General features: G+C 64.8%; 1 protein-coding gene and 1 long non-coding RNA gene across 6 annotated transcripts; both read right to left on the bottom strand.

Annotated features, from left to right (window-relative positions):
* Positions 1-12,582: 12,582 nt before the first annotated feature.
* On the bottom strand, positions 12,583-15,328 carry LOC109494050 (basic proline-rich protein-like). 3 transcript variants are annotated; one of them, XM_045043124.1, is made up of 3 exons: positions 14,407-15,328; positions 13,663-14,073; positions 12,583-13,327 (listed from the first exon to the last, which is right to left on the bottom strand). In XM_045043124.1, the coding sequence occupies exons 1-3, from the start codon at positions 15,030-15,032 to the stop codon at positions 13,261-13,263; spliced, it is 1,104 nt and encodes a 367-aa protein (XP_044899059.1). In that variant the 5' UTR covers positions 15,033-15,328; the 3' UTR covers positions 12,583-13,260. The 3 variants fall into 3 exon arrangements, with proteins under 3 accessions (XP_044899059.1, XP_044899060.1, XP_044899061.1); XM_045043125.1 differs by having other exon boundaries at positions 12,583-13,240; XM_045043126.1 differs by having other exon boundaries at positions 12,583-14,073.
* Positions 15,329-16,798: 1,470 nt separating this feature from the next.
* LOC123378947 lies at positions 16,799-24,749 on the bottom strand. 3 transcript variants are annotated; one of them, XR_006588811.1, is made up of 5 exons: positions 20,561-24,749; positions 19,544-19,637; positions 18,151-19,401; positions 17,666-17,777; positions 16,799-17,342 (listed from the first exon to the last, which is right to left on the bottom strand). It is a non-coding gene; the product is annotated as an uncharacterized LOC123378947 (long non-coding RNA). The 3 variants fall into 3 exon arrangements; XR_006588812.1 differs by having other exon boundaries at positions 19,544-19,571; positions 20,561-24,748; XR_006588810.1 differs by lacking the exon at positions 19,544-19,637 and having other exon boundaries at positions 20,561-24,747.
* Between the last annotated feature and the right edge of the window lie 1,705 nt (positions 24,750-26,454).

Genomic DNA, 26,454 nt, shown 5'->3' with positions numbered 1-26,454 from the left:
CGGGATCTGGGCCTGGAGGGGGTCTGTCCCCCCCCCCCCCCCCAGTCCCCCAGCCTCATGGAAACCAGCCAGCCCGGGCTCGGACGCCTGCTTAATCTTTCGCTGAAAAGATAATTTCTTTCTCTGCCATTGTCGGGCGCTGGGGCGGGGGTGGGGGGACAAAGGGGCTTTTGTGGAGACCGCTCTGGTGCGACCCTGCGAGGCCCGGCATTTTCCCTCCAAATGTAAGACCCTGTAACGGGAAGTTTTTCTCATAACCCCGCCTTTTCTCGAGTACAGATCACTTTTGTTCCAGAGGGCCAGCACATGGCGGCAGGGAGGGCCTTGCAAAATGTCCCGTGCGCCCTGGAAGGAGGGAGGGGCAGGGGGTGGGCGGGAGGGACACTCCGTGAGTGCATGCGGGTGTGGGGAGGGGTTTAAATAAACACAGTCCTCAGCGCCCGCTGCCCTTGGGGTTGGGAACGTCCCCCCTCGCCTGGCAGACCGAGCTGGGGTGCAGCCGCCATGCCCCGTCAGCCCTCCGCTCCTGCCGCAGGCCCGTTGGCTGCGGCGCTCTGGGGGTGCAAACTCCAGGGGAAATCCCACGCGCACACAAAATAAAAAAAAAAAACCACCATGGTCTTTCACTCTCCCGGCCAGAGAGCCTCTGTGTTTTCTCTACGTGTTTGTAACTCTAGCCTTGCTTCACAAAACCGGAGCTACTCCCATTCACGCCGTCCTTCCCTCCTTCCTTCCTTCGTTCATCCATTCATTCATTCCACAGCAGTTACCATCCAGCTCGGGGCGCCCTACCTTCCAGAGGGTGAGGTCACGGGGCAGACGCACAGTGACATCTAAGAGCGTCTAACAACACAGCAGAGCGCTCGCTGGACCGTTCGATGTGCTCTGCGCCCCGCGGTGTAGGAGTCGTGCCGGCTCCCGTGGACGGACCTGTGCTCAGTGCAGCCTAATGTTAAAGCCACCGCTTGTGTACGAGGCACAGCCCGTGGGCCAAGTGCTGTTGCTAATCCCGCCCTGCAGATGAAGAGACAGAGGGTCAAAGAGACCCCCTGCTCTGCCCACCGGTGAGAGCCCTCGGTCCGCTGGCCTGAGCAGCCGATACGGTCTTCCAGTTCCCCGAGCAGGGGGACGTCTCTGTCCCTGGACAGAGTCAGCCCCGTCTGTGGCACCAGTCCCTCGGGAGCTCAGCGGGGCCGCGCCCGTGGGACCAGGCAGGCACTTTCTCCAACATCATTTCGTGTTCTCAGGATCCCCACGCCTGTGAGGGCCCGGGGGACAGAGGATGAAACCCCAGCTCCGGCCGGGTCTCGCCGGGTGAGGCGGCTCCCTCGCTGGCGGCCCCCTGGGCGCCTTGTCCCCCCCCCCGGAGGAGACACCCCAGTAAATGGTCTCCACGGCGGCCTCCAGCTTCATCCACGTCGCAGCAGGTGCCGGGATCTCCCTCCTTTGAAGTCTGAGTGATGGTCCACGGTGTGGACGGACCACGCGTGACTTAACCCATTCATAAAGTGACAGGCACTCGGGTCGCCTCCCCCGATTTACTGTTGTGAGCACGGGGTGAGCAAGTCTGCGTGCGCATCCCCGCTTCCCGTTCTGGGTGCGTGCGAGGCGGGGCCTCGCGGGGGCTGTGACGGGCATCCCCTAGTGACTGGTGACGTTCAACAGCTTTTCGTGGGCTTTCGGGCCGTTCGCACGTCTTCTTTAGAGGAATGTCTGCTCGGGCCCTTTGCCCACATTCGCATCAGCGTTTGGGTTTTGTCGCTGAACGTAGGAGCTCTGCACGAGGTCCGGACGTGGATTCCTTGGCGCTCGCGTGGTTTCCGAGCGTCTTTGCCCAGCCGCGCCCTTTCCCCGCGCCCCCGGTGCGCACAGGTTTGCGTTCTGGTGCAGTTCCGTTTGTCTGTCTCCTCGTGGCCTGTGCCCCCAGCTTCTTCATCCCCGGGGGAGCTCGGCGTGGACGGGCCCTTCACCGGACAAACGGCCGTGAGCGAGGCAGCCGGGCACGCAGGCACGGGTGGCAGGCTCGCGGTCCAGCGGGAGGGGCACACGAGGGAGCCCGAGGATGAGTCACGGGCACCAGGAACTGGAGGGAAGGGCTTCCCGGAGAAGGTGTCGAGCTTCTGTGCTGAGGCCTCAAGGGCGAGGAACAGTGACCAGGGCCCTTGCTGGGGCTCTTCCAGCGGCACACGTGAGGCCAGGGCCGCGGTGAGGCCAAGGCCGCGGTGAAAGCAGTGTCTGGGCAGGTGGAGGGGCACTGAGACGGGAAGAGGCAGCCGCTGGAGGCGCCCGGGCAAACCCGGGGAGCGGGGAGGGGTGGTGAGGCCACACACAGGTCCTCTGGGGTGTGTCCATTCCCGTGGGCCCACCCACCTGCCCCTCCCCAGGCCCCTCGGTACAGATGGGGAAACTGAGGCAGGCCGCTGGGGGGGGGCAGCCCTGGTCGCGGTCTCTTCGTGCCCCGTGGGCAGCACTGTGTGAGTCCCCCGAGGCCCAAAGGACCACAAACGGGGCTGCGAGCAACAGAAAGTTCTCTCCCAGCCCTGGGGCCTCAACTCTGAAAGCCGGTGTGGGATGGCCGCTCTCGGCCTCGCCCGGCCTCCGTCCTCACGTGGCCTCCCCTCTGTGCCTCTGTGTCTCCTCTTCTGAGGACACCTGGCCCCGGACGCAGAGACAACCCCCCCCACCCCCGCCCCGATCTAGGATGCTTTCACCCTGAGATCCTTGCCTGATTACACTCGCAAAGACCCTATTTCCAAATGCAGTCACTTCCTGAGGTTCCAGGTGGATGTGAACTGGGGGGGACCCCGCTCAGTCCGCGGCAGGCGGCTCACCCCACGGCCTGAACCTGCACACAGCTCTCCCTTGCTCTGGTCCCTGCTTAAGACTGACAGTCCCCTGGGTCCCCAACAACAGGGCCAGGGCGCCCGGGCAGGGTCTCTCAAACCCACAGAGGCCAACAGAGCACCACGTTGCTTTCTCACAGCTACGCGGCTTCAACCCCGACCCCCGGGGCCCCGGCTGGCTCGGCGGGCGGAGGCTGCGACTGACTCTTGACCTCAGGGTTGTGAGTTCGAGTCCCGTGTTGGATGTAGAGAGGACTTGGAAATAAAATCTTTAAAAAAGCACACACGAGGAACGCCTGAGTGTCTCAGCGTGTTGAGAGTCTGACTCTTGGTTTCAGCTCAGGTCACGATCTCACGGTTCATGGGTTCGAGCCCCGTGTCGGGCTCTGTGGTGACAGCGTGGAGCCCACTTGGGATTCTGTCTCCCGCTCGCTGCCCCTCCCCCGCTCACTCTTTTTCTCTCAAAATAGGTAAATAAACTTAACAAATATATACATTAAAAAAGCACAAAAGACAACCCCCCCCCCCCGACTCCTGACCGCGGAGGAGTCCTGTGGCTCCCTTAGGCTCCTGGGCCGACCCACGTCTCTGCCATGGCACCCAGGGCCACCGGCCCCTGCCAACAACCCCTGACGGAGAGGCCCCTGATCCTTCCCGCAGGGCTTCTCAGCTTATCGCCTGCCACCTCCAGTCGTCCCACCAGATTCACCTGACGTCCTCACCACAGCGAGCTCTGGAATGTTCCGTGCCACGTCCTGATGGAGCAGGCGCCTCAGGCCCCCAGTAGTCACGGCAGGGAGCCCTCGTAGCCCGGGGCACCCAGGAAGCGTGGGGGACCTGCCATGTTCCTGTAGAACCTACAGGATCCTTCGAGGGGGCCCGTGCTCCCCTTCGAGTGGTCGTCTCTGGGCCTGGCCCTGAGCAGCCCGGGCCCAGAGCCCAGCGAGAAACGTGCGTGTCCAGGGCCGGGGTCGGCACGTTGCCCTTGCCGTGCTTGGCCACGGGGCTGGCTGGCCCCACCCGCAGGCTAACCGGCCTGAGGACTCGGGTCCTCCCCTGGGGCAGGCGCCCTGGCAGGCGTTCCGGCTCTGCTGACCCTTAGGCCACCGGCCTCGGCCCTCGGATAGTTTCCGTCAGAGGGGCCGGGGTACCGGGAGGCCAGGTTCCCGGCCGCGTCCCCTTCCGTCCCCTCGGCTCCCAGGGAACAGCAGCCACGGTGCGTCTCAGCCGAGCCAGACCTGTTCCTCTGCACCTTCCCGACCTCGTTAGCCGGGGGCCGAGGGGGGACGGCTGCTGGGGAAGCAGAGACGGGCAGACACGGACGGAGGGTCCTCTGGCCTCTTCCGAAGCTCCTCTTGTGACCCGCCCGCCTTGCCTGGCCTCTGCCCCTGGGCCCATGTGAGCTGGGTCCCAGAAGCAGCTCCAAGGTTAAATCCTGAACCACGAGACGGCACCCGTATGTAAACAGACTCTCCCGATCCAGACTTCCTGGCACAGCCCCTGCCCTCACCCGGCCTCCTCCAGATCCCCGGGTAGATGGGAGGTAGCGGCGGGCCCTGCGGCCTCTCCGTGCCCGGGCCCTTCCCTCCCACTGCGGCCAGTGTAGGGACTGGCCTGAAGACGGGGCAGGCGGGTCCTGTGGGGCACCTGCCCAGACGGCCTCTGCTCAGTGCCCGGGCCGGCGGAAGGGGCCGCTTCTGGGAGCGCCCTCTCCTCAGACACCCCCACTCCAGGTCACACGGTCCCCTCTTTCCGGGTCAGAGCCCTGACTCTTCCCCCAGGGACTTGCTCTGCCTCCCTCCCCTGTAGTGCCTGATTCCCACTCTGATCCTGGAGCCCCGAGCCACCCAGCCCCAGCGTTGGCCGCAGTAGAAAGCGGGGGGCCGGCATGACCCTCATTGCCCGTGGGTGGAGGGGAGGTCAGGCTGAAACCAGACCTGACCCAACTGTGCCGCGATCCCGCCATGCCTCCCGGGTGCTGGAGAGACAGATCCCCGCCCCCCCCCCCAAGGCGGGGGCGGGTCTGTCACCCTCCTCTTGACCCTGGCAGTGAGGCCCTTCAGCCATCTGCCAGGACAGCAGCCAGGTTCCAGAACCCGTTCTGAGCACCCCCTCCCGGGGCCAGTGTGGGCCCTCTCAGAGGCCGACCCAAGGCCAGGATGCACACAGCAGGAAGCGCGGACACAGAGGGGGACACCGGGACAGGAGGGACAGCCTTAAGGTGGCGGGGCCTCCGTGCACAGGGAGGGGGATCGGAGGGACAGTGCAAAGCACTCACCCCAGGGCTCCCGGGACAGGCCGTGTGTTTCCATCTCCGGCCCCACGACACTGTCACTCCTGGACGCTGACGGCCTGTGTGAGGACCAAGTGGGTCAGGATGCAGACACCAGCCACAGAAGTAAGGGGACACAGGTGGAGCCACAGAGTTAGGGCAGGAGAGGAAGGGAGAGGTGGGCGCAGTGAAGGGCTGGGATGGGGACCAATCGTGAGTCAGCAGGCAAGAGAAGGCAATCTAGGAGGGCTTCCTGGAGGTTGCCAACCCAGGCCTCACTGGAGGCCCCTTCTACAGGGCCCTGGAACCCACTAGATGGATACATTGTTGCCTCACTCAGCAGCACAACCCCAGGGAGAGGCGCTGTCACAGTCCCCACTTTCCGGAAGAGGAAACGGAGCCCAGGGTGGCCAGGGGGTACCCAGAGCGCCCGTCTACAGTCTCCCCTTCCTCTCCTCCAGCCCCCCAGGCGGCAGCTTGTCCAGGTCCCCAGGTGGCTCCCTCTCCAGGGGGACTGGCTGCAGGGCCCAGCTCCCGGACCATCCCCCCCCCACCAGCTACAAGCTCCCCCAGGGGCCACATCTACTGCCCCGAAGCCACCTGTGCCTCCCTTCCGCCTTCCCACCACCTCACTGGCTCATCTCAGCAGGTAGAGCCCCAGAAACCGGGGCCCTGCTGACCCCTCGCCTGCCATGACACCTATGACGCCTGCGTCTAACCAGCCACGAGGGTGAGCTCCTAAAAATAAACATAACCCACAGTACCTTCTGCTTAAAGCCCTCCGGACTCCCCACACCAACAGGACCAAGGTCCCAGTGCCTCCTTGTGGCCCGGTGGGTCCTGCATGAGAGGCTCTGCTGGCCACCATGATGACCGTCCTGCACCGGCCCCCCTGCTCCCCCACAGCCTTGTTCCCTTTCTTTCTGTTTCTCGGAGGCACCAAGCACCCTCCTGCCCCAGGACCTTTGCACAAGCTGTTGACTCTGACACAGCTCCGCCCCTGCTTTTCTGGTCACTTAAGTCTCAAGGGGCCTTTCCTGGCCACCCCAGGGTGGCCACGTGTGCCGCTTCCAAAGCCTTGGTCTCAGGTGTGTGTGGTGAACCCCTCAGAGCAGAGCCTGCCCGCACTCCATCCTCTTCGAACGAGTGTGTGAGTGAGGATAGGAACTACCTTCACCCCAGGCCGAGAGGCTCTGGCTGGCCCCTCTGCGGGTGGGTGTGCCTTCTGTCCTTCCAGGGATCCTGAGGGACACCTGACCAGCTGCAGGTTCTGAGGGGGCCAGACGGCTGGGAGCATGCCGAGGGGCTGCTCGGGGGAGCCCCTCGCCCACCCCAGGGGCTGTTTCTTGCCCTGACCCTCTGGGGTTCAAAGGGACCTTGGGGGGCAGACCAGACCAGCAAGAGAGGAAATCCTTGTATTTGTGTTTATTTCCTGGTGGTTCATTGTGAAGCAGCTTGGGGGGGGGGCTCCTGTTAACTCTTTCTCCCCTGAATTTAATTGTCCCCCTTCCGGCCAGTCTCCTCGGGCTCCCGGCGCCTGGGGAACCGCTTTCCTGAAGCCGACTCCCAGTGGGGGGAGGGACTTAAAAGCACAACAAATCAAAGCCACGGCTATAGATAAGCCCAAGTGTGGAGTCTGAACCCGGAAACGTGCCCCAAGCTGGTTCCTAACGGGGGAGGGGGGCAGACCAGGAGCCAGGGGCTGGGCTGGGACCCTGGGACCCGGAGGGGGGGACCCCTCCCGGTAGCTGGGAGGAGCCACGCTAAGCCCGTGGGTGGCTCTGGGGATCCGGGGCCGGGGGAGTGCGTCCGCGCAAGTTTTTCCCATGACCTCACCCGGAAGGGCCGAGCACGGGAGGTGAGCCACCCCCTGGAGCCGCTGTCGGGCCGGGGGTGGGGGGCTGCCAGTGCCCCCACGTCTTCTTCCAAGGCTCCTGGAGCAGACAGATCCGTGCAGGCGGTCCTGAGCCCCCCAATGCCCTCGTACCCACCTGCCCGCAGCAGGCCAGACCACCCGGTGCGGCCTGTGTGGCCCACGGCACGGCTCCCCTGCAGCCGCTATAGAAATGCGGGCCGGGGCTAAGCAGACACAGGGGCCCCGCCCGGGGGACACGGGCGGCCCCACGGAGGGTCCCTCTGGGCCGGGCAGAGACCAGCGGAGTCATCCCCGTTGGCAAAAAAGGAAACTGAGGCTGGAGGAGGTGGAATGACAGCCACAGGTGGGGGGACAGATCTGGGTCAGGCCTGTGACCGCCAGTGACTGCCTCTCGCCAAGTGCCCTCTGGAGATTGGGGACCTAGGTGGCCGGGGTGGGGGGCGCCCGACACAGCCAGAGAGGTAGCTTCCCTCTCAGGTCGCCCCCACCCTCCCCTGGAGGGACTGGACTCCGCCCCCGAGTCTGTTCTCACAGCCCCGACTCCCACACTGTTCCCGCAGAGGCGACCCCCACCCCCACCTCCTGGAAACACCAACCAGATGTTGGGACTGCGGCCTGTTGGGGGGGGGCAGGAGGAAGTGGCTGGGCGGGGGGGATGTCGGCCCGGAGTGCAGGCAGGCCTGGCAGGGCTCAGAGCTGCCCCGGGGCCTTCAGAGAGAGAGACAGACCAGAGCCCATGCTGCCCCCCCGCCGTTGTTCAGATGGGGGGGTACCGAGGACCTGGGAGGCCCCAGGGCAGACCCCACCCGGGCTGGGGGAGCACAGGCCTCCTTTGGGTCTCAGCCTTGCTGTGCCTCTGCCCCCTGGAGCCCGCCTGTCCGCAGGGGGGCACCCTGGCGGTCACCGCGGAGTGTGGGTGCTGTGGGTGCGGGCCCCACCCGACCCGTGGGTCATCACGGAGGCACGGAGCGCCTGCCTCTGCCCGGGGACACCGCGGCCTCGCGTCACCACCTGCCCCAGAGCGCCGTGTCCTCCAGACCCGGGCCCCGGAGCCTGACGACAAGCCCGTTCCTGCCCCACACGTGCAAGCATACGTGTGCAAACGCACACGTGCACACACCCACCCACACACGCGTGCACCCTCAGCACACATGTGCCTCAGGACACGCACACTCACACCGGCACATATGCGTGTGGGTCACACACACGTAAACAAGCTGCACACTCACCTCCCCACAAGCCTGTTGCAGGATCTGTACCGGGTGCCGGTCAGGGAGCGGGAGGGACCCAAGAGATGACCGCGAGGCTGCGTGATGCCCAGGGCGGAGGTGGGGAGACAGGGCACCTGCCCAGAGCTCCCGTGCCCCCCAACCTGCTCCCTGCACAGAAGGGCCAGGGCCAGCTCCCCAGGGACGTCTAGAGGCACCTCCTCCCCAGGGTGGGCCCCCGCCCGGGCAGGGTCCTTGAGAACAGGACCCTCAGGTCCCACACACAAAGTGCATATGTCACCGGATAAACAGTCGCCGGGTATTTCCTGCCTGACCCCGGCCTAAGCACGTGAGCGTGTATGACCCTGTGCCTGGGAGACCGTGGGAGAGCGCTGTGTGCGCGCGAGCGGGCCCAGCCGGGACCCCGCAGGAGCGAGGGCATGGCCGGCGGCCCACCTCCCCCTTCCCGGTTTGTGGGGCGGGCTGGGGGCCTCCCGCAAGGCTGTGCCCCTTGCTGGTGGGGCTCTGGCCGCACGGGGTCTGCTCCTACTCAGCTCCGCCAGCCTCGCCCCCACCGGCCCACCGCCCGGCTGCCTCCCAGCCTGTGCCGGGAGGGGACCTCCTGGGGCCCCACAGGCCTGGCACGTGTGGTGCACGCTGGGCAGATACTCGAAGAACAAAGGGGCGAATGCCCACACGAAGGAGCCAAGGGCAGGAAGGTGGTTCAGGCCCAGGAGGGGAACGCACGGCCCATCGCCCTGCCCCTTCCGGAAGGGCCCTGCTCTGCACCCCTGCCCCCCCCCGCCCCACTCCAGGGGACCGCCCGCGGCTGGCCTCCGACCCAGTGTGCCTGTGCCCTCTCTGTCCGTCTCCCGTCCCGCGGACGCACGCTCCCGGGCCCCCAGAATTGGTAGACTGGCCCGACGTGCCCGGGCCCGAATCTGTAACCACCCAGGTGGGGGGCGGCGGCTGTCGCCCCGTCCAGCGTCCCTGCTTCGCCGCTCCCTGGAGGGGCCGTGGGGGCAGGGCGGAGACAGTGTGACGGGAAGTGAGTCAGGTGCCCAGTGACCAGGCCCAGACGGCCACTCACTAGCTGTGTGACCTTCAGCAAGTTGTTCACTGTCCACGGGCCTGTGAGTAGGGAGACCGTGGCTCCCTGCTGCTCCTGCTGTGCTGGCCTGTGACCCCGTGACCGTGACCCGAGGCATGCAGGGTGGGCCCAAGCGAGCCTCCCGCCCCGTGGGAAGCCCCGGGGGGTGGAAGGAAGGCCGGCTCCAGCCAGCCCAGGGGAAGGGTGAATGCAGGGACGCCCCGGGAGCTGCTCATTGTGGCCAGGCCCACGGGAAAGAGGGAGGAAGTTGGGGGGTGGGGAGCCCTGCAGACCCCAAGCAGAGAGAGAGAGAGAGACAGGCCACCGCAGGTGGGGCGGAGGCCCAGCCTCCCGGCCCACCCCCCCGGAGACGGGTCAGCGCCCAGCAGGCCAGCTAGATAGTGGCAGCCACTGACTTGTGCCTGGCCCGGAGGCAGCCACTGAGGGGAGGCAGAGAAGGGGACACGGCCTTGTGCCTCGGGAGACTGGCGGCTGGGAACTCTGACACACCTGGGTTGGGGTGTGGGAGGCCCCAGGAGGCTCCCTCTAACCTCGTGCCTGGGGGACATCTGACGATTCTCCGTGCGTTTCCTGGGGCCGCCTCAACAAAGCTCCACAAGCGCGGGGGCTTAAAACAATAGAAATGTATTCTCTCCCGTTCTGGGGGCCAGAGTCCGGAGTCCCGGAGTGGGCAGGCCGCGCCCCCTCTGAAGCCTCCCAGGGAGGGTCCAGCTGCCGGCGGTCGCCGGCGATCGCCGGTTTCCTGGGCTCGTGGCCGCGTCCCTGCTCCCCGCCCCCGTGGCCTCCCTCCAGAGAGTCTGTGTCTCTCCTCCTCTGAGGAAGCCCCTCACCGCATTTAGGGCCCACCCTGGTCCAGGAGGAGCTCATCTCGAGGTCTTTACCTTAATTACCTCTGAAAAGACCCTTGTTCCAAATCAGGTTACATCCTGAGGTCTCAGGTGGGCATATTTTGAAGGCCACAACTCCACCGACCACAAATACCACGGACCCTCAGTCCAGCACAAAACATGTCAAGTGCGGCCCCTCGAGGGGCACCTCATCGGGACCCCAGCAACCCTCAGGGCAGAGTTAACTGGGGAGGGTGTGGAGAAAGGAAAGGACACCTGGAGGACGGAAAGGCAGAGACAAAGGCCAGGAGGCAGGGCGGGGTGGGGGGTGGGGCGCCGAAGCAGCAGCTGGGCCATCCCCGCCCCGCCCCTCCGGTGACTGTCAGCTGCGTGAGGCTCCTGGCCGCATGTCTGCATCTGTCCCCCTGTCCCCGCAGGTGGTGGCCCTCCTCGCTGAGGAGGTGGGAGGCCCTGGGCCCTGCGGCCCAGGGGCGGGGACGGCAGTGGCCATGGGCAGGGCCAGGGCACGGAAAGGAGACACCCCCCGTGGGCCCGAGGGCCTGGGAAGCCTGTGGCAGGTGCGTCCCCAGCCCCCGCAGCCCAGTCAGGGCCGGGCTAAGGTTTCCCGAGCTGGTGCCGGGGCTGGGCCGGGGCCTCCCCAGTGCGGGCCGGCCCGCGGCCCGGCTCCCAGGGCGCCGCAGAAATGTCCTTTTGTTGGCTGAACAAAGCAGCTTTGAGCCGGGCCCTTATCTTGGGCTGCGGTGAGATGGGACACCACCGATCGGGGCAGGAGCCAGCGGGCCGGCTTGGACGGGAGCCCCCAGGCCAGGGGCGGCAGGGAAGGGCCGCGGAAAGGGGGTGAGGACAGGCTGAGCTGCTGGGGTCTCCCACCGTGAGGGGTCTGTGTGGGCTCATGGAGGGCACGGCGGGACCATCGGATAAGGCCCAGGCAGACACAGGTGGGCACAGTGGGCACAGAAACAGGCGGGGTCAGGATGGGGGTGACGGGGGCCCAATGGGCCCAGGGCTGCTCGCCCCTGATTCATGCCTAGATCCCTCTGCAGACAAAGCCCCTGACCCTGGACACCCTGAGAACAGGGCCAGGAAAAGTGACCTTCCGGAGTCCCCGGTGCCCAGCCTGCGGCCAGCCCAGCAGTGTCCCCGGGAGCTCAGAGGCTGAGCCAGGGGGCAAGGCGAGGTGCCAGGCAGACTGTGAGCTGGAGGGGACAGGAGGTCAGGACCCCTCATTCCGTCCCGCGTCTGTGACCGGCTCGGGAGCGGCCACCCCCGATCTGTGTGGCGAGCTGGAGGGCCCCAGGGAGCCGCAGACTCCCTCCCCTGCTACGTCAGGACCCACCTCTGGCCTCCTCGGTGGACGGGTCACCAGGAGGAACCCCGGTGGCGAGGGGTGGAGGTCGGCCGGAAGCACAGTGACTCGACCCCATTGCCCCAACACGGGGAGACAGGTCAGGTGGACTGTGTCCGCACAGGCCTGCAGGGCGCTGGACCCAAGCACGCCGTCCGACTCCTCCCCCAGGAAGCCCTCACTGCCTGCCTCTCTCTCTCCCTGGTCTCTGTGTCTGGTGCACAGTGAGGGAAACATCTACTGGCTGAGTGAGGGAGGTGCAGGGGGGCCGCTGGCCCAGGGAGCAGGGGCTCCAGCAGGAAGCTGTCTCTGTGGGCCCAGACACTGCCCAGCCCCTCCTGAAGGTGGAGACAGGGGAGCCTGGGCCCGAGCTCATCCCCTCCGAAGACGGGTCTGAGGCTGGAGTGGGGGTGCCCTGCCGGGTGAGGGCCACTCCGGGCAGACACCCTCCCTGCCCCCCAGACTCCTCGGTCACGGAAAGCCACCCTGGGGGCTCAGTGGGGCTGGGAACAGACAAGACCAACGGCCCAGGGTCGGGGCAGGGGCCCCGCCGGCCACGCTCAGCAGCTGTGACTAGGTCCAGTTGGAGCCGAGCCCCAGAAGGACCGCTTTGTGCCATACGGAGCACCCCCCAGCCAAGCCCCCGGCGCTGGCCCTCCGCTGGCCTCCCCCAGTGTAGAACCTCCCCGGGGCCCCGAGGAGGGGGTTGGCCTCATGTAGCAAATGGTCCCCTTTCGCCTGTGATTAGGGTCCTTCTGTTTTCTTTTCCTCCGCCTCCCCCTGACTTTCCCACAAGCACTTTTGGGCATAAAAACACCTTCACGGGCATGACAGTTGCTGGACGCCTGCCCCGAGCTCCCAGCCCGGAGGGGCCTCACGCACAGGCTCTGGCCAACACAGGCCCCTGGACCGGAGACGTTTCTCCCCCAAATTCCCAGGCTGGCCTTGTTCCTACGCGGCCCGTGCCCGGGACCCGAGTATGAAGGTGACCCCGGCATCTCTGGGGCCGGGTGGGAAACAGCCTCGCTGGGTCGCGTGCTTCGGTGACGGCTGACTTCGACCAGGGGACGCTCGCCGGGTCACGCAGAGTCTTGATTTTATTTAGCACGGAAACAGTCTCGCGCAGACGCAGCCCCCGCGTCCTGGGAAATGACAGTCCCCGTGGGGCACTGGGTGTGGTGGCCCACGTGGCGGTGGGTTCTGTGCGCACTCTGGCTTTCCAGAGAATGTCCTAGCAGAACCACGGAAGGACGGAGGCAGGCGGCCCCAGAGGCAGGGCCGGCAGAGGGTCCCGAGCCCGGCGGGGTGGCCGGGGAAAGCGACCGCGGCAGAAAGGCGACGTCTGGGCGTGCGGCACCTGGGAGGCCGCCAGGCTCCACCTGCTGTCCCGAGACCCCTCACAGAGGCCTCTGTGGGCGTCCCCTCGGTTCGCGGGATCCTTTCTTGGGGCGCCCCCTGAACAGTGCAGCTGTTCCGGAAGACTGGGTGTCGTCGAAGGCCTTGAAGCCCCACGGGCCCTTTGCTGCCGAGTCCCCGCGCCCCCAGCCCCACGGCCCGAGCTGTCGGCCTCCAGCCTAGGGTTCGCTCATCCCGTGTCTCTGTTTTCATCTGCCCCCTTCGTGAGTTCATCCCTCTGCAAACACGTTCGAGGACAGAGCCTGCTGATCTCGTCACCTGCGCTCCGGGTGACTCGGCCACAAGGCAGAGAAGGGCGCGTGGAAAGTGTCGTGACGGGGGCTAGACCCACAGGCAGAAGATCAGCACTTCCAATGGGGGGCGAGCAGTCCCGAGGAAGCCAGAGGCATGATGGGAACGTGGGACGAGCTGCAGGCAAAAGCGGTGAGGGGACCAGCCAGCCAGGAAGGGACGTAGGGAAGGGTGTTCTCGTCAGAGGGAACAGCCAGTGCGAAGTGGTAAGGCAGGTTTGGAGCGAAGTGAGGGAGGGGGCTCTGGCCGCTCCACAGAGCACAGTGAGGGCAGGGAGGGGGCCCAGTTAGAGGCCCCCAAAATAATCTAGTGGGTGGGGACAGAAAGGGTGCTTTGTGGCTTCATTCTGAAGTCTGAGTTGGTGGGATTTGCCAGCGGTTGAAGAAGGGGGAGGTTGAAGCCAGTGCAGGGGGTGGGGGGTGGGGGTGCCCCAGACCGAGAGGGATGCTCACCGGGCACAGGGGAGGTGCCTGCTTGGTGCCGGGTGCTCGGACAGGGGCCTCCGTTGGGGACAGGTCCTGGCCAAGATGCGCATGTGGGGTTTAGAGCCCGAGGTCAGTGGTCGTAGCAAAGGAGTCAGGGAAGACACGAGAGGCAGCCGGGGGCGGGGGCCGGGAGGACGGAGACCAGAGGCCACGCTGCCACCGGGGCACCTTGGACAGCTCGAGTGTGTTCTCCACCAGCTCTGAGACCACAAGGCAGACCAAGGCGGGCAGGGCCTCACTCCGCCCGGGGGTGGGGGCTCCGGGGGTGGGGGGAGTGTCTGGGGCCCCCGGGCGTCCCTGGCTGGGGCCGCCTCGCTCCAGCCTCTGCCCTGCTCCGTCTCCAAGCGGCTTCTCCTCGGTGTCTGCATCTCTCCCTTCCTATAAGGACACTTGTCACTGGATTTAGGGCCACGCTGATCCCGGGGGCTCTCATTTCAAGGTCCCCACCTTGATTACATCTGCAGAGTCCCTTTTCCACATAAAGTCACGTTCGTGGGCCCCAGGCATCAGGAGGTGGATGCGTCTTCCCGAATCCTTGGGACCCCCTCCCCCCCCCCCCCCCCCCCCCGCACAGCCTTGTCACCCGAGGGCAGGAGGGCAGGGAGGGGACGATTGCCGTGTCTCTCAGAGAGGATGGGTAGAGCGCCAAGGAACAGCCCCTGGGCCCAAGACGGGGACCCGAGTCTGGGCTCCTTCCCCGCCCCCCCGCACCTGCCCCGTCCTGCCTGGAGGCGGTGTCCCCCTTCCCCATGTGCTGAGCACGGCCTTGGGTCCAGATGTGCAGGCCCGAGGTAGGAGAGGCCCTGGGGCTGAGGACGGGCTGGACTCTGGTTCCCCATCCTGTGGGGAACAGGCCCAGGCCTCAGGGTCCCCACGGGATCGACTGAGCCCCTTCCCACACCAGCCCAGCGTGGGCACCAGGGTGGGCAGGCTGGTCCGGGACCCGACCCCGCGGGACTGCTTCGTCCTGTAGGACAGCGTGGCCATCCTGGGGGCTCTCCCTCACTTGGGGATCTCCCCAGACAAGACCGCATTGTCACCACTGGTCTCACTCCAGAAAGGAGGACACAGAGCCAGGACCTCCGGGGGCCAGGCCAGGACCAGAGTGTGGCCTGCCTTGGAGCACAGGACCTTTCAACAGACCCAATGCACCCACCAGCCCCTCCACTGTGCTCACAGAATAACCCATAGAAAGAACCCCGGGCGGGAGAGGGAGCAGGGAATTGAACAGAGGCTGTCTTCTCCCAGCCACCTCGGGTTCCCGGAGCAAGGAGGCATCTGTCTCTGGCGGGTCGCGGGGACGGGGTGGCGGGGGGGTGGGGGGTGCTCCCAGGCATGGCCCCAGTGGCCCTGGCAGGCCGAGAGGGAATCAGCTTACAAAGCACCCCCGCCACTCTCTTTGAAGCTGTCTGGTGAGGCTGGCAGGAGGCAGGAGGCCACAGTCAGTGGCCTCCCCACTCCAGGGACAGTGGCAGAGAGATGCTGGGGTTGGGGAGGGCCGGGGGTATCCCCCGGGGCTCATACAGTGCCCCCGAGGGCCAGACCCCGGGTGCTCTGGGGCTGGGTCACCTCTGACCCCCTGTAGCCTCCCAGCTCCAGCCCTGGGACCCTCACGTCGCCCCAGACCCCTCTTGCTCACCTGCCGGGGGGCCTCGGTCACACCCCTGGAATGCACGGGCTCTTCTCTGAGAGCCCAGGCTTCCTGCGACCTCCCCCCCGACCCCGTGAGCTCCTTGTGGTTCCGGCACCCGCAGACTGTCCCAGAGCCACGCCAGCCGGAGCTCTGGGACCCACATCAACCAATCAAGTCCTCAAAACCCAGATGAGTCCCGGTCTTGGCACCGTGCCTCCCCGTCCTGTGGGCGGCTCCGCCCCCCACCCGGAGCCCAGAGACTGGTTCCCACGCTCTGCTAGTTCTGCCCTCGGGCCTGGGCTCGCTTGGCCCCAGGCTGCACTCTCCCTCACGGTGTCCCTAATCCCTGCCCACACCTCCGAGAAGAGCACTTTTGCGAAACCTCCTCAAATCACCTGCTCGCACAACCTGCGTGCCTCCTGGCCTCCGGACCGTCAGCTCTCCCCTCCGAGCAGCTCGCACACGCGCCCCCGCTGGATGTCCGAAAGGCGCTGGACAAAACGCAGCAACATCCTTGATTGTAAAAAAAAAAAAATAACACTAGGGGCACCTGGGGGTTTCCGTCGGTTAAGCGTCCGACTCTCGATTTCGGCCCAGGTCATGCTCTCGCGGTTCGTGGGTTCGAGCCCCGCGTCGGGCTCTGTGCGGACAGCTCGGAGCCTGGAGCCTGCTTCCGATTCTGGGTCTCCCTCTCTCTCTGTTCCTCCCCTGCTCATGCGCTCTCTCTCTCTCCTCTCTCTCTCCCTCTCTCTCAAAAATAAATAAACTTAAAAATAATCATAATAAAATCTGACTGGACAAATACTCCCTTCACCTGATAAAATAGCCTCCCCCCAAACCAACGTCTTGCTCGTTGGGAATCTTCTAGAAGCAGAGCTGTGGAAGCCAGGAGCCGGGCTTCCCACACCGCACCACCCACACCGCACTCTGTTCTGAGGCCTGGCCCGCACAATTACAGGAGAGAAAGGCATAGAGTCAGAGCCGCTGGGAAAATGAGGAAATCATCATTATTTGCAGATGATTTTATTAAGCACCTGAAAAACAGAAAGATTTCAAAGAATAAAAGAATTCCTTGAGACGGCAGGGACAAAATCAATCCCCTCCGTGTGCACAAACATCAGCCAGGTAGGTGGGGTGTGAGAGAAAAGAGCCTCTAAATGATGGTTATAAAAATGATAAAATGCTCGGAAATCAGTAAGAAACATGCAACCGAGGGTCATGGAGGAAGGTCTTGGCACGTGGGAAGGCCCGACCTTTTAAGGCCGACTTAATAACATGATCACATCAATTCTCCTTAATAAATCCATCGTTATTAGGACACTTTGCTTTTAAAGTCTCACAGGTCTTTTTTTTTTTTTTTAATCTTTTAATGTCTGTTTAGTTTTGAGGGACAGAGAGACAGAGCGTGAGCAGGGGAGGGGCAGAGAGAGAGGGAGGCACAGAATCCGAGGCGGGCTCCAGGCTCTGAGCGGTCAGCACAGAGCCCGATGCGGGGCTCGAACCCACGAACCGCAAGATCATGACTTGAGCTGAAGTCGGACGCTTAACCGACTGACCCACTCAGGCTCCCCAAACAGGACTTATTTCTAAATTAAACAAACTAATTCTAAGGTTCACGTGGAAAACTGAGTAAGCAAAAACAACCAAGAACATTGTGGGGCGAAAGAAGGACGTGTGACTAAGGACCAGATTTGCTGGCACTCAAATCTGGTGTGGTGCTCATCTCTCTGTCTTGTGAGGCAGGCAGCCCAGGGCTGTGGGGACTCCACGGTGTCCCAGACTCACAAGGACCCCTCCATCTCTCCACCCCCGCTCCTGTTGTGTGGTTTCCCTTCCAAGTTTGCCCGGTGGCCCAGCAGGGCTGCTGGAGCTCCAGTCATCACCCCTATGTCCCAGGCAGCTGGAAGGAGAAAGGAATGCATGCCGTCCGCCACAGGGCAATCTTCGAAAGTGCTGTCCCTCACTTCCTCTCCCCTCTCACCGACCAGAACCTAGTCCCCGTGGCCGGGACTGTCTGCAATGAAGCAGGGAAATGCAGATGCTTAGTGCTTTGTTGCCTCAAATAAAATCAGGCTACAAAGAAGGAAGAGAGAAGGTCATGGACGTTGGGGGGGGGGGCTCCTGGGGTCTCTGCCAAAGGAGGGACGGGCCCCTCAGGCACGACAACATTTATCAAGCTACGATGATTCAAGCAGTGTGATATTGCACAAGAATGAGCCGGTGAATGAATGGAACAGAATAAGCCCAGAAACAGACTCGAATACACGGGAGAGTTTGGCGTGGGACACGGACGGGCTTGCAAATCAGTGAGAAAAGATGGGCCGCTCAAGAACCCACCGACGCCCGGGGAGGCAGACAGCCATCTGGAAAGAACGAAGCTGGGTCTGTAGTCTCACAAAATAAATTCCAAACGGGCCAGGTTTCAAGGTAAACAGCAAAACCACAAAGCCTAGAAAAAAAAACAACGTGGAAGAAATTTCTTGATAAACCTGAGGTGAGACCTTCTTAAGCGTGCCACAAAGTACCAAGACCAGTACAAAGACCACATCCACAAAAATTTTTCTTAAGCTCAAATACATAAAATAAAATTTCTGCATAACGAAAACCCCCTGAAGCGGTCAAGGTGTGCCGTTTAGCAACACGGAGAAGCTATGCATCCATGGAGGCAGAGGGCTCATTTCCTTCATATGTAAAAAGCTCCAAAAAATCAATAAAGAAAAGTTAACTCAAGGAGGGAAGAAATGAAAACGCAAAGGGCATGAAGGGAGGGTCCGCACGAGAGGGGAAAGCTCACGGACGTGTGGAAGGACGCTCAGCCTCACCGTCGGTGACAGACACGCTCCCAAAGCCTCGATGATCGCGACGATCGCCGGTTCGCCCGTGTGACCGGCCACGGCTTTGTGACGCACGGCTGCGGGCCGTGAGGACCCAGGCTCGGCCCCGTCTGTCAGAGCTACCAATACGACGTCTGACCCAGCGGCCCCGCTTCCGGAGAGGCATCCTGCCCACTCGTGGTCCTGGGCTGGCCGGAAAAAAACCCAAGGTGCCCATCAGCGGACCGTACAAACCACACAGCGGAACATTCCGCGGGCAAAGGAAGGCGTCCACGTTTTAAGACGGGGCCATTCGTGCGGCCGGCCCGGTGGGGCACAGAGCGGGCTCCAGAGGTGTGAGGGCACAGCCAGGACGGCCGGGGAGGCGTGCGCTCCACAGACACACGGGGCCCGGCCTCCTGGCTGCCTCCGGTTCAGGAGCTGTGAGCCCCGGACGTGCTGGAGAGAAGCTCTCCTCGACACCATCCGGGACCCACCGCGATCTGAACTACTGGAAGGCATTTCCGATGGAAACTCAAGGGCAGGGGGAAGCAGGCAGCAGCGGGGAGGGGGGTGAAGGCGGGCTGGGGTCTTGTCAAAGCCGGGCCACCTGCTCCAGGTCTGCGGATGCTGAGGGAGGAGGCGGGGGGGGGGGCGGTGGGGTAGGAAGACACTGGCCCCCGAGCTCGGCCCCGACCACGTAGGCCCGCAGGACTACGACACCGGGGTCACGCGTAGTGTAGAGGGCCAGACTCCAAGGAGGGGCACCTCCCGGGCCGGGGAGGGGAGGCCCAAGGAGCTGGCTGCCCTGTCCAGCAAAGGAAGTTCCCTCGGTGGCTGGTGACTCAGCCCAGAGATGGGGGCGGGGCGAGGAGACAGCCAGCCCCTCCCTCGGGCCCCCTTTCCGGGGGATCCTGGCCGGGTTCTTCAGTATCTCATTTGCATGTCCGTTCATCCTCTCCCAGCCTTCCCAGCCACCCCCAGACTGGGGCCTGGTCCCCCTCCACACACACCCTGCCCCTCCCTAGAGGGAAGGACAATGGTGGTGGGGAGGAGGCGGGGAGGGGTCTGGCTGGCCCGGCCAGGCTGGCGGGAACCATTGTGTGGGAGGCCCTGAGTGTTTGCATTGGAAGTGCCGCTGCTGAATGGGGCACAAGCATCCCAAGAATGCTGCCTGAGCCCATTGAGGGCCGAGCTCTCCGACACTGGGCCAGGCCGGGGCATCCTTGCCAAGCGTCTGAGTCTTCCTGTCACTCACACCTGTCAGGGCAGAAAGCGGAGAGGGATGAGACGGAGGGTTTGGGCGCCAGACAGGAGTGACCAAGGGCTACCGGGCACAGTGGTGTAGGTTGCGCACCGCACGACACCAGGGTGTGCCATTCACCTGGGTAGCCACACCTACCAGTGACCCTGCAGCCTCCCAGCGGTCCCTGAAGTAAAACGGGACAGGAGATCCTTCCCTGAGAGGGTGTCTCTCAGCTCGAGGCGGGAAGGGGCTTAGAGGAGATGGGAAAGGAGACGGAGAAGGGAAGGAAACCTGGTAGCCTGCTGACTGACAGGCTGGGGGTCGCGGGGGGTCCCACACACGGTGGTGAGTCCATCCCGCAGACCAAGGGGTGGCTGCTGGTTGCCCAGAACTTGCACCTGCTTCCTGTCTGTGGATTGGGGGTGGGTACCTGCCCCCCGGGGCATGGGAGGTGAGGGGGCCGGTAAACGTGGCAGTCAGTGCCCCAGAGAGTGCAGCCAGCCTGGTTGGCATTGTTCTCGGGGATACAGGTCCTGGGCTACACTGTTAGGAGCGGGGAGGGGCACAGGGAGGGGCAGTTGGCAGAGGGAACTGGAAGGGCAAAGGCCAAGAGGCAAGACGGGCGTGGGGCGTGCTGGCAAGAAAGGGGAGCGCCTCCAGGGCACCGCTGACTGGGGGAGGCTGGCACACAGCGTGGGGAGACCAGGGAAGACACTGGCAGACTTGAGGGGAAAGGGGGCCGGGGGGCGGCCAGGAGCGGGGCGGGTCTGTCCACGTCCTCTGCCCTGGGGATGTCGCTCTATCCCGGAAGCAGGTTTTCCGTGGAGGCTGTGAAGGGGCTGGGGGCTGCAGGGTCCCGCCCAGCCTTGTCCTGGGTGCACGGCCCCCGCAAGGGGACATGCCGGCCGGGACAGGGGCTGGGATCAGGCCCGGATCCCTGGGAGGCCTGAGCTGGGGGAGGGCGACTCCTCCTTCCTTTCCGCGTGAACCAGTGGCTGGGCCCCCGGCTGGCTCCCCTGGGGACCACGCGGAGAGGGATGGACATTCTCTGCCGCTCACGGAGACTCTCGCCCGCTCCGAGGGGACAAACAGAGGGGACGTAGCCCTCCCTGTCACACACTTGCTGTGCGATCTTGGGCCAGTGGCTCCCTGCTCTCTGCCTCAGTTTCTCACCTGTGAAGTCGCGATGCCCGCCGTCCTGGCCTCTGCCGGGCCTCGGGCAGGACTCCGGGACTCTGGCTCCATCGAGTTGTCCGAGACGGTTCCCATCGGCGTCGGGACAGGCTCCCCGGCGGAGGTGGCGCCGGGAGTGGGAACATGGCCACAGGCGAGTGGGCCGGGGCCCCCGGTGGTGCCGGGAAGGCCGCGCGATCACGGGGAGGAGGGGGACATCGAGGCACAGAGAGCACACGGAGTGAGGGAGAGAGAGAGGGGCAGGGGCCTCAGGAGCCCCAGGGGAGGAGTGAGGGGGGGCTCAGTCCTGGCAGGGGAAGCAGAGGGCAGAGGGCAGGAGGACACGTGGGGCAGGAAGAGATCACGGGGGCCCTGGCCACCAGGCCTGTCCAGTAGTCGTCGAAGCAACAGTCTGGCAGTCTGGGGTCATCCGGGGCACGCAGCCTGGGCTGTGGCTGGGGCTGGGGGGCCTGGCCCCAGTGACGTCTTCAGCAACAGCCTCTCCCTGACCACAGCCCCGACGTGACCCTGACCAGTGGAGCCCGTGCGCCCGCTAACCCACAGGAAGCCGAGCATCGCTGGGCAGGAAGCCCTCTCTCCCCTCCTTCCCTCACCCAGGCCAGGCCCACCCCAGCAGGGCAGCCCCTCGAAGCCCAGAAGCCAGCAGGGTGCCCCACCCCCGACACTCACGCACATGCGGCCTGGGCGCTGAGCAGGTGGAGGCCAGGGCCCCCCGTGCTCTAGGGTTCCCCTGCCTCTCAGGGGTCCGTCTCCCGTCCGTGAAGCGATGCCCCCCCACCGAAGGGCGGCACTGAGCTTGAGGGGCGCCTGGGGACAGTATCTGGGATGCGGCAGCAGCCGCTGCGTCTGGGGGCAACGACTGGGTGGGTGTCCAGCCGCCCCGGGGCGGACAGCCTCCAGCAGGCGTCCAGGACCCCCAGGGCTCAGGACAGACGGAGGCAGAGGCGTCTGAACCACAGGCGCCCTCCGGTGCTGAGGTGGGCCTCACCTTAGGCAGTGCTTACCGGGAGCCTGTCCCCAGTTTCGGGCGAGGCCCAAGTGCCTGTGCTGGGACCCGGCCCAGCTCCTGGGCTGCTGCTGGGCACTGGGTCAGAACAGGGCGAAGGGAGGCCCGGCCCGGGGTGAGGGGTCAGAGGGGCGGGAGGGGTGGGGTCGGGCCCAGATTCAAGCGTCAGCCGCCCTGGATGTGGGTGGGAGGGCTGCCCATCTGGACACAGCCACCGGCGTGGCCCCAACTAAGGCCTGCTCCCCCACCTGTCCCCCCAGGCCTGGTCCAGACTTTGCCGGACTCCAGGGATGCCCTTGGGGAACAGAGACCCTTGGCCTTTTGAGCTGGGCCTCACCTTTCCCCACACCCAGGGCCTGTGTTTTCAGAAAAGGGAACTGAGTCAGGGCGTCCGCTTTGCGGTGAGAGACCTGGGTTCGGACCAGGCCGCCCCCTCCCAGAGCTGAGCTCGCTCCCCTCCAGGGGAGGGGAGCCCCCCCCCCGTTCCCTCCTCGTTTCTTAAGCTGAGGTGAAACTCACATAACGGAGAAGTGGCCCCTTGATTTATGTATTTACATGTTTATGTTTAAGATTTTATTTTTAAGTAATGTCTACACCCAACACGGGGCTCGAACTCACGACCCTGAGATCTGGAGTCGCATGCGTTTCCGACTGGGCCAGGCAGGTGCCCCAAAAGTGGCCAAGTGAACAATTCTGTGGCGCCTGGTACGTTCTCTCCGTGGTGCAGCCGCCCCCACGACCTGGTTCCGGAACGCCCCCCTCGGCCTGCACCCGTGAACAGGGCTCCCTGTCCCCCAGCCCCTGGCCGCCACCCACGTCCTCGCCGGCCACGCGGACTTACCTCCCGGGACATCTCATACCCATGGGGTCCAGCTGCACGCGCCCCTCGCGTCCGGGCTTTTCCACGGAGCGCACCGCGCTCACGGTTCTTGGCGCCTCTGCGGCCTTCATTCGTTCCTTCTCGATGCGTCCGTTCGTGCCTCGGGCAGAGCTCAGCCCATCCCCGCGGGGTCAGCCGGGGCACCGGTCAGGCTCCACCCACACACGGCCCTGTGAGGGGGGCAGCACTGGCCCCATTCCCAGGCGAGAACGCTGAGGCCCAGGGAGGTCAGAGCAGGCTTCCCCATTGAAGTGAGGCATCGCTGTGGAGGGGCCGAGGGAGCCCGGCCCAGCGCGGACCAGCGGGGGGGAGAAGACGCCCGCGCCCCCCGGCCTGATGATCCCGGGCGTCCCGTGAGGACGCTGACAAGGCCACGGTGCCCTTTCTCCTTGGTCACCCCGGAACGGTCTCCGGCACAAAGAACAGAGAGTACCTGCGGGAGCCTCATGAGGCCCAGCACTGGCCAGGAGGCAGGGAGACTGGGAGGCCCGGCTTCCGGAGAGAACTGAGGCCGCCGAGGGGTTTGGGCAGAACGTCCAGGACCTGGGCCGTGCAAGGGAGAAGCTGGCACGTCCCCTCGGGAGGCGAACAGAGAAGCGGCCCTCGGGTGCCAGGCTCCTCCGGGCCAGGGGAGGCCCAGGTCTCTCTGCGGGGCTGGAGAGTCCCCACCCGAGACCGGTCCCTGGGGAAGGCAAGGCCCAGCCACGGCCGCTCTGGGAACGCGGTCAGGAGGGGGGGAGCGGCTCCCTGTGGGGACACCAGAGCCTGCTGAGGCTGCCAGAGGGGCTGCTCCCACAGGCCGGGTCCCCGCACCGCCCCACCCCCCACCCCCAGACCCTGTGCTCCTCGGAGGCTCTGGGCCTCGGAGCCGCCCCACGAGGAGGCCTGTGTCTTACCCCAAGGTCAGCACGTGGTTTTGTCGGGCGCCTGACCACCCAGGCTGGAGCTCCCTCCCCTCCGCGAGCCCGAAGGTAGTACCCAAGGCCACTGACAGTGGGGGCCTGGGATTCGAGTTTCTCCCAGGGGTAGACGCTCCGGGCTCAGTCCCTGCCCGCTCCCTCCCGCTCAGCCCAGCTGTTCTTGAAGAAGCCCTCCCTGGTTCCCCGGGGTGGAGAAGCGGTTCCTCCTGGCTGGTCACCGTGCTTGAGCCCCAGGACCTTTCTCGGGGCAGGGACGCCACACCCTGCCCCCATCTTCGTTTAGGCCCCCAGAGGCTCCGGCAGTGGGCGAGGGGGACACGGGTGGCAGGGGCCACAGCGCAGACCCCACAGCCGGTCTTACCGAGAAGAAACTCAGAAACCACTCGCGGTACAGCAGGTGGGCGCCTCGGCCCTGGCAGCGTGGCCCTGGCTGTGAGAAGAGGCCTCTTCCCGCCGGACTCCCTCCCTGAGCCCCTGCTACAGCTGCTGACCCAGGGACAGAGCCTGGAGCCCCAAGCCCCGGAGGCCTGGGTGGACGGCCTCTGAGTCTGGGGTGAGGTTGAGCCCATAAATCACATGATTTGGTAAGACGGTCCCCGCCACGGACCACAGACCGGAGCAGAACCACCGTTTTCCCCCCCGTTCAGCTCCCACGAGCGCGCACGGTGCGTCCGTGGCTTTGGCCGCTCTGCCCGGCTGCCAGCCGAAACCCTCAGCTGCGGCCCCGCCGTGTTCTGCCCCGTCCACCGCCCATCACAGAAGAAGCATTTCTGACATGGCTGGAACTTTCCACAGACGTGACTTCGAACAGCTGCGCGTTGTTCAGCTCACCAGACGCGCGGCGGCTTTCCTCGCCGGCCTCCCCGTGCGCTTGGGTCGTTCCCAGCTTCTCCCAGTTATAAATAATGCGGCCGGAGGGGCCTGGGAGGCAGGTTTTCTGCGTTTCACGTTATTCCTTCAGGATAAACTCCCAGGAGAATCGCTGGCTCAAAACTATGAACATTTTATACTTGTTACTACACACGGATGTCAGAACAGATCCAGATTCCATCTGGGACGGGGACGGCCCTCTGCCAAGCCATCTTTTGCTCACGGGGCCGCCGCCCCCGCCCCACATCCCAGAGGCCCAGGAGAGGTGCGCCCTGGCCGTGCGGGCCTACATTGATGGGCCCCGACTCCACGTGGCTCACCCGATTTCCAAGAATTCTCACGGTATGGGGTGCCAGGGCCAGGTTTCCACTTTGGGGTGATGACTGAGAGGTCCCCAGAATCCGCTGGGGCCTGGGGTGTGCTGAGAAGGCCCTGGGGCTTCTGCACGGGGTCCACAGAAGGAGACGCTCTTGTTAGAGAGAAGCAGGCTGGGGTCAAGGCCAGGCCACCAGACCCAGAAGCAGATACGTGCCACTGGCCCCCCGGGGTCACCTTGGACCAGTCCCTTCCCCACTGGGCCTCAGTTGCCCACGCACAGCTCCAACCGGCCGGCCGGGGCGGGCCGAGCCACACGATTAGGGGTCGGGGAGAGGGGCTCTCGTCCACAGAGGGGCCCACGCCACGGCCAGGCCACAGGGGGCCCCGAGAGCTGGCCGGCGACCTTGGGCTTCATCTAGGGTGTCGAGTGGGAGCCAGTCCCGGCCCGTGCCGTGGGCTCCCAAAAGCCACACACGCCAGGTTCCCGATGTCAGGACCCTGAGGCCGAGAGCTGGCTCAGCAGCGTGGGGGTGGACAGGGACATTAAGAAGCCATCATTTCCTGCCCGTTTTAAACATTTTGTGAGACCCTTTGACCCAGCCCTTTCCTTTCTCCCTGGGCCTCCAGCGCCCCGTGGATTTTCCTGTTTACTGCACCCCAGAGGCTGGCCTTGACCTGGCTGTGCTGGAGCTGGTTCCCGAAAGAATTGTCAGATGCCATTTTCAGCCTCAGGCCCCCAGGTCCCAAGCAGCGGGGCCGGCTGGGGCAGGGCCCACACCCCAGGCCCAGGCCACACCGTCCCCTCCTTGGAGGCCCCTGCCGGCTTCTCCAGCCAGCCAACCCCGCTTGGCTGTCCCTCCCGCGGGAAGCCGTCGAACCGCAGCGGAGGAGGGGCCCTACCGGGGGGCTCAGAGCCCCCGCCTCCTCCTCCTCCTGTGGTCAAGGGCCCCCGGCTGAGCCACAACAGGCTACCTACCTGTGCGGCTGTGGCTCCTGGAGGCCTAAACCCAGCGCCCAGAGCAAGGTGCAAGGCGTGCCCCAGGGCGTGTTCAGTAAACGCCCTCCAGGTCTGAACGTAAACCAAGGGTCTCAGAGTCTGGGATCCAATCCTGATAAACACATTTTCGAGGGTCAGTTTCGTTTGGGAGGAGGGTGATGACCCCCACCTTCCAAACCCCAGGAAGAGCCCTGACTGGGAGACAGTGTGGCTGAGGGGCCACTTGGTGTCTCAGGGATCAGGGTGCTCCAGGGGAGGGCTCCATGCAACACCGTGAAGAAACTGTAAAGTGTCTTCCTTCCTTTGTGAATTACCGTGTGCTCAATGCAGCTTCAGGCTGAAGCTTGCCAAGGTGGCCTGTGGTCCCGGCAGGGCAGACAGTCAGGCTGAAAGAGCCTAAAGTCTTCGTAGCATCCGGTGCTCTCAGCCCAGGCCTCCTTCTTCGATCCCTGGTACGATCCCTTCAACCCCATGGTACGAGTGGGCCAGGAGGGAGTATCCCTATTTCCCGGAGGAGAAACATAAAGGCTCAGAAAGGTGAGGTGACTCATCCATGGTCACAGAGTCGGCGAGAGCCAGAATGAAGCCTCAAACCCAGGGCTTCCCCTGCCAGGGAGGGAGGGGACAGTCCTAGGGGGACATTTCCTGTTCTGGGAGGTCTGGCCTTCCTGGGGGTGGGGCAGGATGCTGGGGACAGGGGCCCGAGGAACCCCCTGTGGAGGGCTGGTCGCTGAAGACCCCAGTGCCAGGCGAGGCTGGGACCTAAGAGTGGGGAACCCCTCCCAGGTGAGGCCCCCAGACGACGTCCCACCCCCTCGGTCCAGCGAGGGCAGGGCTCTTTTTAGGCAGGGGTCCCAGCCCCGGGCAGGGTCTGAGCCAGCT

The sequence above is a fragment of the Felis catus genome, chromosome D4 (genome assembly GCF_018350175.1).
Source record: "Felis catus isolate Fca126 chromosome D4, F.catus_Fca126_mat1.0, whole genome shotgun sequence".
NCBI lineage: Eukaryota > Metazoa > Chordata > Mammalia > Carnivora > Felidae > Felis > Felis catus.
The sequence above is the reverse complement of the archived record's forward strand: the minus strand, read 5'-3'. Positions and strand labels throughout refer to the sequence as shown.

Bases quoted from the DNA above. Each gene is read 5' to 3' on its own strand.
- LOC109494050 (XM_045043124.1), bottom strand. From the start codon at position 15,032: ATGCCTGGGAGCACCCCCCACCCCCCCGCCACCCCGTCCCCGCGACCC. The intron at 14,074-14,406 runs GTGCGGGGGGGC...GTGTCCTTATAG, and splicing joins CTCCAGGCAGGACGGGGCAG to GAAGGGAGAGATGCAGACAC. The intron at 13,328-13,662 runs GTGAGCATCCCT...TTTTGCCTGCAG, and splicing joins AGGCACCTCCCCTGTGCCCG to CTCGTCCCACGTTCCCATCA.